The 10,797-nt window shown below is 38.2% G+C and overlaps 1 protein-coding gene across 1 annotated transcript; it reads right to left on the reverse strand.

Moving 5' to 3' along the window:
* Nucleotides 1–576: 576 nt before the first annotated feature.
* LOC137268129 (uncharacterized) lies at nt 577–3,054 on the reverse strand. The gene has a single exon (XM_067802653.1). The coding sequence runs from the start codon at nt 3,011–3,013 to the stop codon at nt 716–718; it is 2,298 nt and encodes a 765-aa protein (XP_067658754.1). The 5' UTR covers nt 3,014–3,054; the 3' UTR covers nt 577–715.
* Nucleotides 3,055–10,797: the final 7,743 nt, after the last annotated feature.

Below are 10,797 nucleotides of genomic sequence, written 5' to 3' on the forward strand. Positions count from 1 at the left end.
ATGTTTAAGAATGAACATCATTTCATAATTTAATTTAAAATAAATTTCTGTCAGCTACCACAAAATAAGACAATATACCATCAAGATATGAATACATGACATGTTTTAAAGATAACAAGTTCTTTTAATTCACCTGATGAAGGAGCAAGAATTAGCTCTGATACGTCATGTAAAGAATTAATAGGTGTTGTTATCCATAAAACGTGTCATGTATTCATGTTCGTTCAGCTCCTAAATGCCATTCAAAAAATTTACCATCAAGATACCTTTACTGACACTTAAGGGAACTCCATATCTTCTATTGACCCCTGAACATTTGCAATCTTTTGTCACCATGATATAATGATATAAAATTGATTTATTTTCCTTTGGGAAATTCAAATGTTCTCCAGATGGCAGTACTGGACCCCATTTTCCAACATGATATCACAGTAAGTGAAAGAAGTAAGTCTGCTTCACCCAATATAACCAAGTTAAAGCCCTGTTGCCCCAAAATAAACGTGAAAATGACTTGCATTATAAACCAACAAGGGCTTGAGAACTAATGAACAAAATCATAAATGCAATTCATAAATACTGTGCTTACAGCAAATTTTCAAACTATCGAATCATTACAGCCCAACAAATGAGTTGATTGTCAAGAGCAAACTCAGACACCAACATACGAGGCACCAGTGTCTTATTGCCCACTGTCACTGACACCCACTGCAGAATATCATGGGACATTGTCTTGATCCACCAATGAGGGATGGGAGCTGGTCCGTTCATCATGTTCTTCTTGTTCATCCAGCTCATCCAGTTCATCATGGTCCTCGCTATCACTTTCCTGTTTCTTCTTCTTTTTCTTCCTCCCCTTCCTCCCTGGCTTCATCAGGTGACGGAAGGCGGGAACACCAGGCACAGCATTGTATGTAGCCTTCTCTTTCTCTTCCACCATGTCAGGATGACGCTTCTTCATGTGCCAGTTCAACGAAGACTTCTGTCGACATCTATAATCACAGAAGCTGCACTGCACTGGCTTTGAATCTGAATGAATTCTCATATGGACATACAGGTGTTTCTTTGCCATGAAACCTTTCCCACACTGTTCACACTTGTACTTCCTTATTTTGTAATGAGATATGTTCATGTGAATATCCAGTTCAGTCTTTTTCTTTGATCTCACATTACAACCTTCAAAAGGGCAAGGGAATGACCTTTTACCAAGATGCACTCTGTCATAGTGAAGATCAACAAGTCTTGACAATACTGACTTATACTTACAGCCTTCAAACTTGCAGTGGATGTACAATCCAGCATGCTTCTTCATGTGGTTTCGGAAAGATGTTTTACTCCCAGACAGGTAGTTACAAATTGGGCACCTGAGGTCTCCCTCTCTTGCTATGTGGGTTATACCATGAACCTCTTCCATATGGTTTCCTGCAGAATCCCACACTGTGAAAGTCATCCCACAGATGTGACACACACAGTTGTCAAACTTACTTGCACTGGATTCATACGGATTGTGCACAGTTTTCACATGTCGCTGGAGTTTACTAATGAGTGGTGTACTGAATGTACACCTTGTACAATACAGAACTTCCCCATGTGCAGTTTTGCGATGTTCCCGAAAATCCCCAATGGTGCCAAAGGTCCTACTGCATACACTGCACCTGTATGGATGATGGACATCCATGTGCATGACTGCTCTTTCTTTATCTGGTAATACCTCCTTGCAGTTCTTACACAAATACTCTGTCTCAGACTTCTCCTCAATGATGAGACTATACAGAGTCTCAGTATTAAACTCCATGGCACCAATTCTGAAACTTGATGATGTCTCAATCTCTTTCTTTGCAGGCTTTTCCTTCACTTCTTTCGGAGTCTTCTCCAAAGTTGGACTTGGTTGACTGTGTTGCATGTTCTCAGAATCCTGACCTAAAATGACACCACCATCAGCAGCACTGATGGTATCAGAAACAGGAATTCCAATGGCTGGTAGGCTGTCAGTATCAGTAAATTTTCTGACCAGATCTTCTGAAAATGTCACTTTGATTCCCGAGCTGTCTTCCTCTTCAGAGTCCATATTCAAAGCACTTTCACTGCAGGTTTCCTGAGACACATTGGGAATCTTCTCAGTGGTTCCAGCTTGTTCCTCAGAGCATCCTTGAGTAGGTGTCCTCCATGAATTAGTTCCAGTTATGAAAGAACTGGCTTCTTGATGAGACATATCTGTTTCCTTTTGATCATTAGCACTGAATCTAAAACTAGAGTCTGTTATATGATAATCTGAGGATGAGTCTGTCGGCCTTCTTGACTTCAAACAGTTCTGAAAGATGTTGGTAATTTCATCCTTAGACACAGCTGCTGCTAACTGTGAAGCTATATCTAAGGTGTAAGGAACTTTCCCATAGTAATCTGATGTGAAGGGGTAACGATCATCACAGTACATGTTGTGTATGTCTGCCTGTTTGTTTGAAGGATCAATCTGGACTTTATCACGCATATCTTTTGACACACACGTGCTAGGAACTGTTCTGGTTATTGTTGGTTGGACACTAGCCTGGGCAGTTATAGAAACTGTTGGTTCAGGAACCTCTAAACTTGTTGGTTGCTGTGAATTTGATTCTAAGAGGCTCCCAGAGAATGAAGACTGTGGTAGGTAAGAAGCCATTTGCAGAGTAGTCCCTTGTGCAGAATTTCCCAACAAAACACTCTTACCCAAGGCCGTCATTTGCCCTCTGGAGTTTAAAATCAAAATGTTTCCAACAGGTTGCTTTGTGCCAACAGTGGACATTTTTGGACACTGAGGCATGTGCTGGACTGAAGTCATGGTCGCTGAGAGTGGATGACCTGTTGATTGCTGGATTAATACTTTTGTACTTTTGGAGGAATTACTTTGTTCTTTCATGTCCATCTTTGTGCACCTATTTGAAGAAGGCTTGCTACTTGTGGATGTGGCATATCTATCCTGTGACTGATCAGTAATGTAGTAATCGGCTCCAAATACTTTCAAATCAGTGTCTTTTTCCATAGCACAGGAATCAGGACACTAAGCCACTGTGTCAACGACACATTTTTAAGCAAGCAATTTTTTATTAATTTTATGCATGCTTGATGCAGCCACGTTTCTATCAGCATCATATAGGCAGTACTTTCACATATGTATACATTATACTTTGACATTCTTCATCAAAGGTCTTCATCCCAGTGATTCCTTATTATTTTTTAAAGAATTAGGCAAACAATTCATCATTTCCCCAGGGCTGAATATTTTAGCACAGGATATCACCTGAAATGAAATGAAAAAATAACTAAAAAATGAACTGACAAAACAGAACAAGAAAATTAGTGGGTTGTATTTGTGCATTTTTCCAGCTATATTCCATAATGACAAGGAATACCCATGTGGGGATACCAGTTTAATAGACCACGAAGAAGTAGCCGAGTGAGCTGGGTTCCACTGATTGCCAACACAAATCAAATACTTTCGTCATTACTTCAGCACCTACCATAGAGAGTGAGTATGGTTTTATGCCACTTTTCGCTATCATACCAGCTGTATCACAGCTTGGAACACCAGCAACACCAATCATAACAATGAACAAATATGGAATAATTAAATTTGAACAATGTCTCTCTGTGAGTGAGGGAAGCTGTTTGATGCTCACAAGCATGATTCTGTATTCACTATTGACAACAAGCTACAGAGAGCTGGGGATGTATCTCAATCAAGGTCCTGCGCAGTTTTTCTGAAAATATGAGTGAGCATGATTTGACACTGCTTTTAGCAATATTCCGGTAATATCATGGGTCTTCGGTGTGATGAGCAAACACTTTAACCGCTTGCCTACCCTACCGCCTCTGTGAAAATGTTAAACCTGTGAATTAAATAGAATAACTGAAACACTAAGGGCTATTAAAAAACTCAGTGTTTACATTTTCAACCCCCCCAAAATACTCTGAATATAGTCAAGTGTTATCAATAACTGAAAACTGTTGGAACAACATAATTATACTAATATTTGCTCAGGTAACAAAGTACTTTAGATCAGTAAAAAAATATGCAAATAAATATGTTTCACTTGGAAATATTTTGTAAAGTATGAACCAAAACTTTTGTGATGACTGATCTGGGCTGAGGAGGTTGTGGGCTGGTTCCCGTCATAGGCAATGAAAACCATTTAATGCTTGTGTTTGATTTAAGAGAACCTAATTCTAAAACATCATCATAGGCCTAGAAATAGCCAGTTGTGGCTCTTATTACGCAACTGACTTTAAACAATGCTTCATACCACAATGGTATTTTTTTACTTCTAATCAACTCGATTGCCATTTGCTGCATTAAAATATTACATCAGATAATACCAAACAAATTATTACAGTTTTCAGGCCATTCTGCTCTTCAGGAAGATATTCTAACCATTAAAACAAGGTTCATTTTCCACACACCCTACACCTTGTTAGGAACTACAAATGTATATTATCTTGGTAAGGCTTAACCATGATAAAAACAAGGACTGGATGAAATTGGACAATATCAGGGATCTGTCTGGGAAAGTCCTGATGCATGTTGTTTGCAATGAAAATGTACTTCTTTGGACTTTTACACACAGTGCAAATTCATACATATCAATCAAAAATAGGCTCTGAAAAAATGAAATGAGTGTTGTAATCTTTGAATTCTCCATATATATAGCTTCATTAGGTGTCTTGTCATTCACCAAGGTTCAATAAACATTGTACCTACAATTTCTTTTATTTGATACCCAGTGTATTAATTTCCCAAATCCAAATTCTATCATCATACAGAAGTTACATTTACAGAAAACTGATAGTAATCACCAATACAGTATGAAGTCACCAAAATAGAACGATATTGGAAACTCTTATCTTGCCAGGTCTATTACCAGGTCGATGCCTCTGAAGTGATATGTCTATGTATTATCCTATTCCCACCCAGTTGAACTGTAGTTCATAAGAAGGTACCATGTTTTATCAAATATTTCCAAGCGAGACATATTTTTATGAGCATGTTAAGAGATGACAAGTGGTAACAAGACAAGTATTACAAGACAGTTCTGTAAAACAAACCCAAACAACTGGAACAAAAGATCTGGGGCAGATCAAGGTTTGTGATAGGTTTCACAATTCATTCAAAGTGTATAACTGATGAATTATGCTATTAATTGAGCCAAAACATTGACATCAGTATTTTTTAATCCCAAGAGTTTTAGTCACTTGGTCACATCCAGCTTCAGCATGTTTGGAAATAGTCTTATAATAATCTTATAATAATCTAGATGACCATCTTTTGCAGTCAGTTTGTCAAATGTCTGATACACATAGAGATCACTACATTTCCCAATTAAAACTAAGACGAAGTTTTTTTCACACAAGAATTCTGAGATATCAGCTTGGCATCCATAGTGAAGAAAGCAGTAGCAAAAGCCCCAACCAGTCCCGAGGAATTGTTCTAGATAATCATGCGAGTGTCTTTAATAATTATATTCAAATTGTAAATTACTATTCACAAGACCACTGTTCCAGACATGATGACTTTTGGGTAGACATTAACATAGACACAAAGGTGTGATTGAATTCAGAAATAATAATGAGGTTCTAATTAATAAACAGTACACAACAAATGTAATTCACTCATAGGCTGTTTACGAAATTTGATAGCTTGCGTGCAGTTTACGGACGCATCTAACGCTTTGACCACGCTCTGTTTGACTAAAGTCTTTAGTAAAGATGGAAACACTGTTTTTGCAATGACAGATGCAAAAACAAAACTTCCAAATGTGTGTCCCAAATGCAAGAATCTTGATCAGACTGAATTTCATCAAATCACGCTCTGTGCGCAGTAAAGGCGCAAAGCTGTCTGCACGTCTGTAATAGTGTAAATCTTGAAATCAAGATAGATCACATGACATTCGGTTTGTGGCATCAAACTACACATTCGGCGTTGAGGAAAAATAACTTGCAGGGTTGCAAAACTTATGTACCTGCCGCTCAAGTTATTCCTGTAACTGTTGCGCTTCGATCATAGCACTGACGTTCGAACTTTCGAAAGAATAAGACTCACAATAGCATAAGCTCTTTCGTGTTTCAAGGGAGGTAACTCTAAATTTATTGACAAATGGATATTCGGAAAACCACTAGCAATAAATATATGACAACTATCGCATTGGAGCAGAGACATACTCTGTGGTCTCTGGTTAGATTCCAAGGCGACTTTACATTCACATCACCACTCGCATAACATTAATTCTCAATAAACATGTTAATCTGAAATATTTGTCAACCGAATAATGCCATGAATCAACAGAAACTGATGTCACTGTATCTGGAGTTTTCGGATATTACAGAAATGTTCGTTTTCTCACTAAACATATTAACAAGAGCCCAAAGTATCTTTGAATGACATTTAGAAGTGATACACATAAGGAAGAGAGTTTTAAAGATGTCAACCTACTTATTCTTTATTCCTCGTAATAATAAAGGAGTTGACATCTATAAAACCCCCTTCCTTAAACGCCAAGGAAACGTCTCACAACACATAAAAGACTACCTTATCGTGAAGTCCTGTCATTGCACTTGCACAATGTCTGTAGATGCATCTTCGATACAGTGCAAGTGTTCATGATAATCACAGCTATCTGGTAACGGTACCGCGAAAAAGGGTAAATGTTATCTCCCAGATGACAGACAGTCAATTGAGTAAAGTAGGGTAAGATTGAAACAAGTTCGTTACTGAGACGTAACTTCTCTTCTCCAAATTGTTTTTACTATCAATCACTGTCGAATATTAAAACAGGTTTGTCACTCAGAAGTTTGATTGCTTTCCTTATTGAAACATATTTTATTCACTCAAGAAAAGGGTTGGGCACAATTTTTCAACTTACAAAAGCCCTCTCCCCCTCAAGGAAGTAATGAAAAAGTTTTACATTCTGACATCCAAATTTACATTGACATGATGCGGCATTTGCTATATTATTCAAAATAAATCACAATTAAATATACCTATCATATATCTTAATCTTGTGTTGAAAACATTTGACTTTCTTATTCCATATGAATAATGTTTAGGTTCACTATTATGAGATATGAGATTTAAAAAGTGCAACAGAGCAACTTTTAACAGCTGAGGAATATTATTCCACAGCTGAACTGCTGATGGTATAAATAATGATTTGAATTTTGTACATGGATGGCTAAAATTATTGGAGTCTCTTAACTCATAGGTTGTCCGGTTGCCTTGTACAGGTGGGAGTAAATCCTGACGAAAAACTGGTGTTGTTTGTTTAGTGCTCCAAACATTCCAGATGTCTTTTTGACGTGAAGGTTAAACTGAAATGTTTTCGAAAATCAAATCAAAATTCTTTTTGGCAATCTTTCAAAGTAAAAATAGAGTTTTAGTATTTTCTTTATATTCTGTGGACGATTCCATTATAATATGTAGGTAACAGGAAATAGCATATCTGTACATTGAACCGTAAATAATGTTGTGCTAAGGTGTCTGCGAACTGCCAGTCTGCGTAATGGGAGATCACCGATCACTTGTGTGATCAGTAGGTGTTCACTTGTCTCGGCTTCGATTGCATACAGGGGTAAATTGTGTGGAGCACATTTACTGCTAGAAAGCCGAAAAAGCACAAAACTCTGTCACAAACGATACACCAGGTGCTAAACTCTCATCAGAACTAAGGGTGAGTGAGTCGGGTTTTACGGCGCTTTTAGCAATATTCGAGCAATATCACGACGGGGGACGCCAGAAATGGCCTTCACACATTCAACTGCGAAGCAACCATTATTGAAAAAAAAAGTCCGTACTTACACATAATTGTTGCAAAGACGGGTTTTTAAAAAAAATTTTTTTTACCAAAATACATGTAATACTGTAGCCCGGTTTTAATTGTATCATCCTAATTTGAAATTCAGTTTTAGAGATAGATACTATAGTTGTATTTTGTGTGACTGTGATATTCTAGTTTTACTATCCCTCGTTGACGGGCTTATAGTGATTTGAATATATTTATGATGAAGTTAAAAACTTGTTTTAAGTAGTCACGATGTGGCTGAAAAGGTGCCGACGTGACTTGAAATTTTTAATCACTCGCTCGCTCGCTCACTCACTCAGTCACTCACTCAGTCACTCACTCAGGGCGTATATGTATGTCATTAAAGTTTACAATAGTCTCTCACAACCCTAAAAGGGTGGCTCACTTGTATACTGTATAATAACTTGTATGCGTCTTGTGTTTAACATGTGAGGTGAGACTTTATCAGTCAGGTCGGGTACAAAGCTTGGATTTATCAGGACTGATTTTGAAAGATGCGAATAAGCAGCCATTTTGAAAAGTGCCAGTGTATGTGCGTGTCAGATTGGCTGGTTTTCCGTATCTTCGACTAGTATGAGTATGACAATTTTAATACTAATTGAGATTTAATATAATTATTGTTTAATACCACACTCACCTTAAAGTATGTTAATACATAGATAAGGCTAGTAATATTATTGTAATTTTTATAAAGTCATGACATGAAGGTAGTATACTGGCGAAATGATAATAATCAGTCACTGTGTGTATGTGTGTGTGTGTGTGTGTGTGTGAGAGAGAGAGAGAGAGGGGGGGGGGAGTGAAATGATAATAATCAGTCACTGTGTGTGAGAGAGAGACAGACAGACACAGAGAGAGAGAGACAGAGAGAGACACAGAGAGAGAGAGAGTGAGTGAGAGAGAGAGAGAGAGAGAGATGTGTTAAAATGCCCATAATTATGGTGTATGAGTAAAGTCACCGCGTACATGGTGTGCATTTTATATTCAGAGTCCGGATTATGCAACCCACCCAGTTAGGCTGTCCCACAGATAAACAGGGCTCGACCCAGACATTCCAACCATGGATTTGGCTGTGAATATAGAGACACTGATATGCCCCTCCTGCAAACCTGTCCCAGCTGAACGACAGGGATCAAATACCGACATGCCACCTACTGTGTAAAGTCTCATGGTTTACAGATCTGCGAAGATGCTGGGGTTAGAATTGACTAACAGGATCGGATGGTCAGGCTCGCTGACTTGGTTACCGTAAGTCATCGTATCCCAACTGCGTAGATCGATGCTCATGCTGTTGATCACTGGATCGCGTGGTCCAGATTTAACTATTCACAGACCGCCGTCACATAACTGGAATACTGCGGAGTACGGCTTAACTAATCTCAGTTTAAAGTGTCACATGGCTGACAGATCAAGTATTTCTACACCACCGCAAAAGATCTGAGTCAGTCTAGTTTTACGTCGCTTTTAGCTATATTCCTGCAATATCACGATGGGGACACCAGAAATGGGCTTCACACTTTGTAACCATGTGGGAGAATCGAACCCGGGCATTCGGCGTAATGAGTGAACGCTTTAACCTTTAGCTCACCCCACCGCTCGCAAAAAGGTGATGTCAGTATCTTCAGTGATTATGTCCAGCATAGGAGCAGACACATCTGTTTGTTTGTAATTATTTTAACTGGTGTATATGCAATAAGAGTTTTAGTATGCGAACTGTTTTGCGTTTCTTGAAAAATACATTTACAGTGATATTGTGAGTGCCTCTGAATGCTCCTCATAATTGTGCGATGCAGGTGCTTGGGTGAGTGAGTGAGTGTGTCCGCTGATTGTGTGTGAGTGAGTATTTTTTACGCCACTTTTAGCAATATTCCAACAATATCATGGCAGGGGACGCAAGAAATGGGTTTCACACGTTGTACCCATGTGGGGAATCACGCTGGGAGTGATAACATGTATGATTGAATCATTGTAAGCAAGGAAGGTTTAAGCAATATATTATATTTACTTTTAATTTGGGGTTTGTGTTTACTCTCGTATGTGACAGTGATTAACATATAGTGCGTCTGTCGACTCTTGATGTTTATGTCAACCCATAGCGCTTATAACACTCACAGTTGATCACTTCACTTGTGAAACGAAAACAGCATATTTTGTGAACAACTATTTATTTCATTCAGTTCGCACCTGTATTTGTTTGCAAGAACATATCAAAATTTAAACAGTTTAACAATAGTATAAAAACACAACATCAGTAACAGGGATATAAAACTATTTGTAAAGGTATATGTATAATGTTTCCATAAAGTCATGTTGCATAAAGGATACATGAGTAAAACATGTCCACATAATGGAACCCCACTTATCCGCACCCTACATTTTGAGGGACCCATCTGGATAAGTGAATGTAAGCGGGATCCCGACAAGCAGTGATTTAACGCAATTAATCTTTTTCAAAAAGATTTTCTGGTATGCCGGATAAGTAGGATTCGGAAGGCATTTCGTTGTATATTTTAAAAATATGGAAGCACCTTGCCATATAATATTACGGAAAACAGACAAAAAGTACAGTGAATCTTTAAACAGAATTAAATTGTATAATATATGAATATGCTCATGAACTGGCGACTAAGCACCAAAATACACCGTGAAGAAGTCTAAATATAGACATAAGCATACAGGGACGCCGTGCACTTCAAAACAGAAGTACGTCAGAGATGTGTGCATGTAGATAAAATTTACACCTGTAGTTTCTTTGCTTCGAGACGCGGCCGACGGGTGCAGGGGCGAGTGGATGGTTGGATACACTGAATGAATGAAAGGGTTATTTAGGATTTATGACGGAAACTGTCAGCGATATGCACATGAGGTTTGTACAATTTCTTCTATGTCTGACGATGACACCCTACTTAAAGGGTAAAGGGTAAAGTGTCCTTCAAGACCACATGTCACATATGCACACAGAAACTATAAATTA

The sequence above is a fragment of the Haliotis asinina genome, chromosome 16 (genome assembly GCF_037392515.1).
Source record: "Haliotis asinina isolate JCU_RB_2024 chromosome 16, JCU_Hal_asi_v2, whole genome shotgun sequence".
Lineage (NCBI taxonomy): Eukaryota > Metazoa > Mollusca > Gastropoda > Lepetellida > Haliotidae > Haliotis > Haliotis asinina.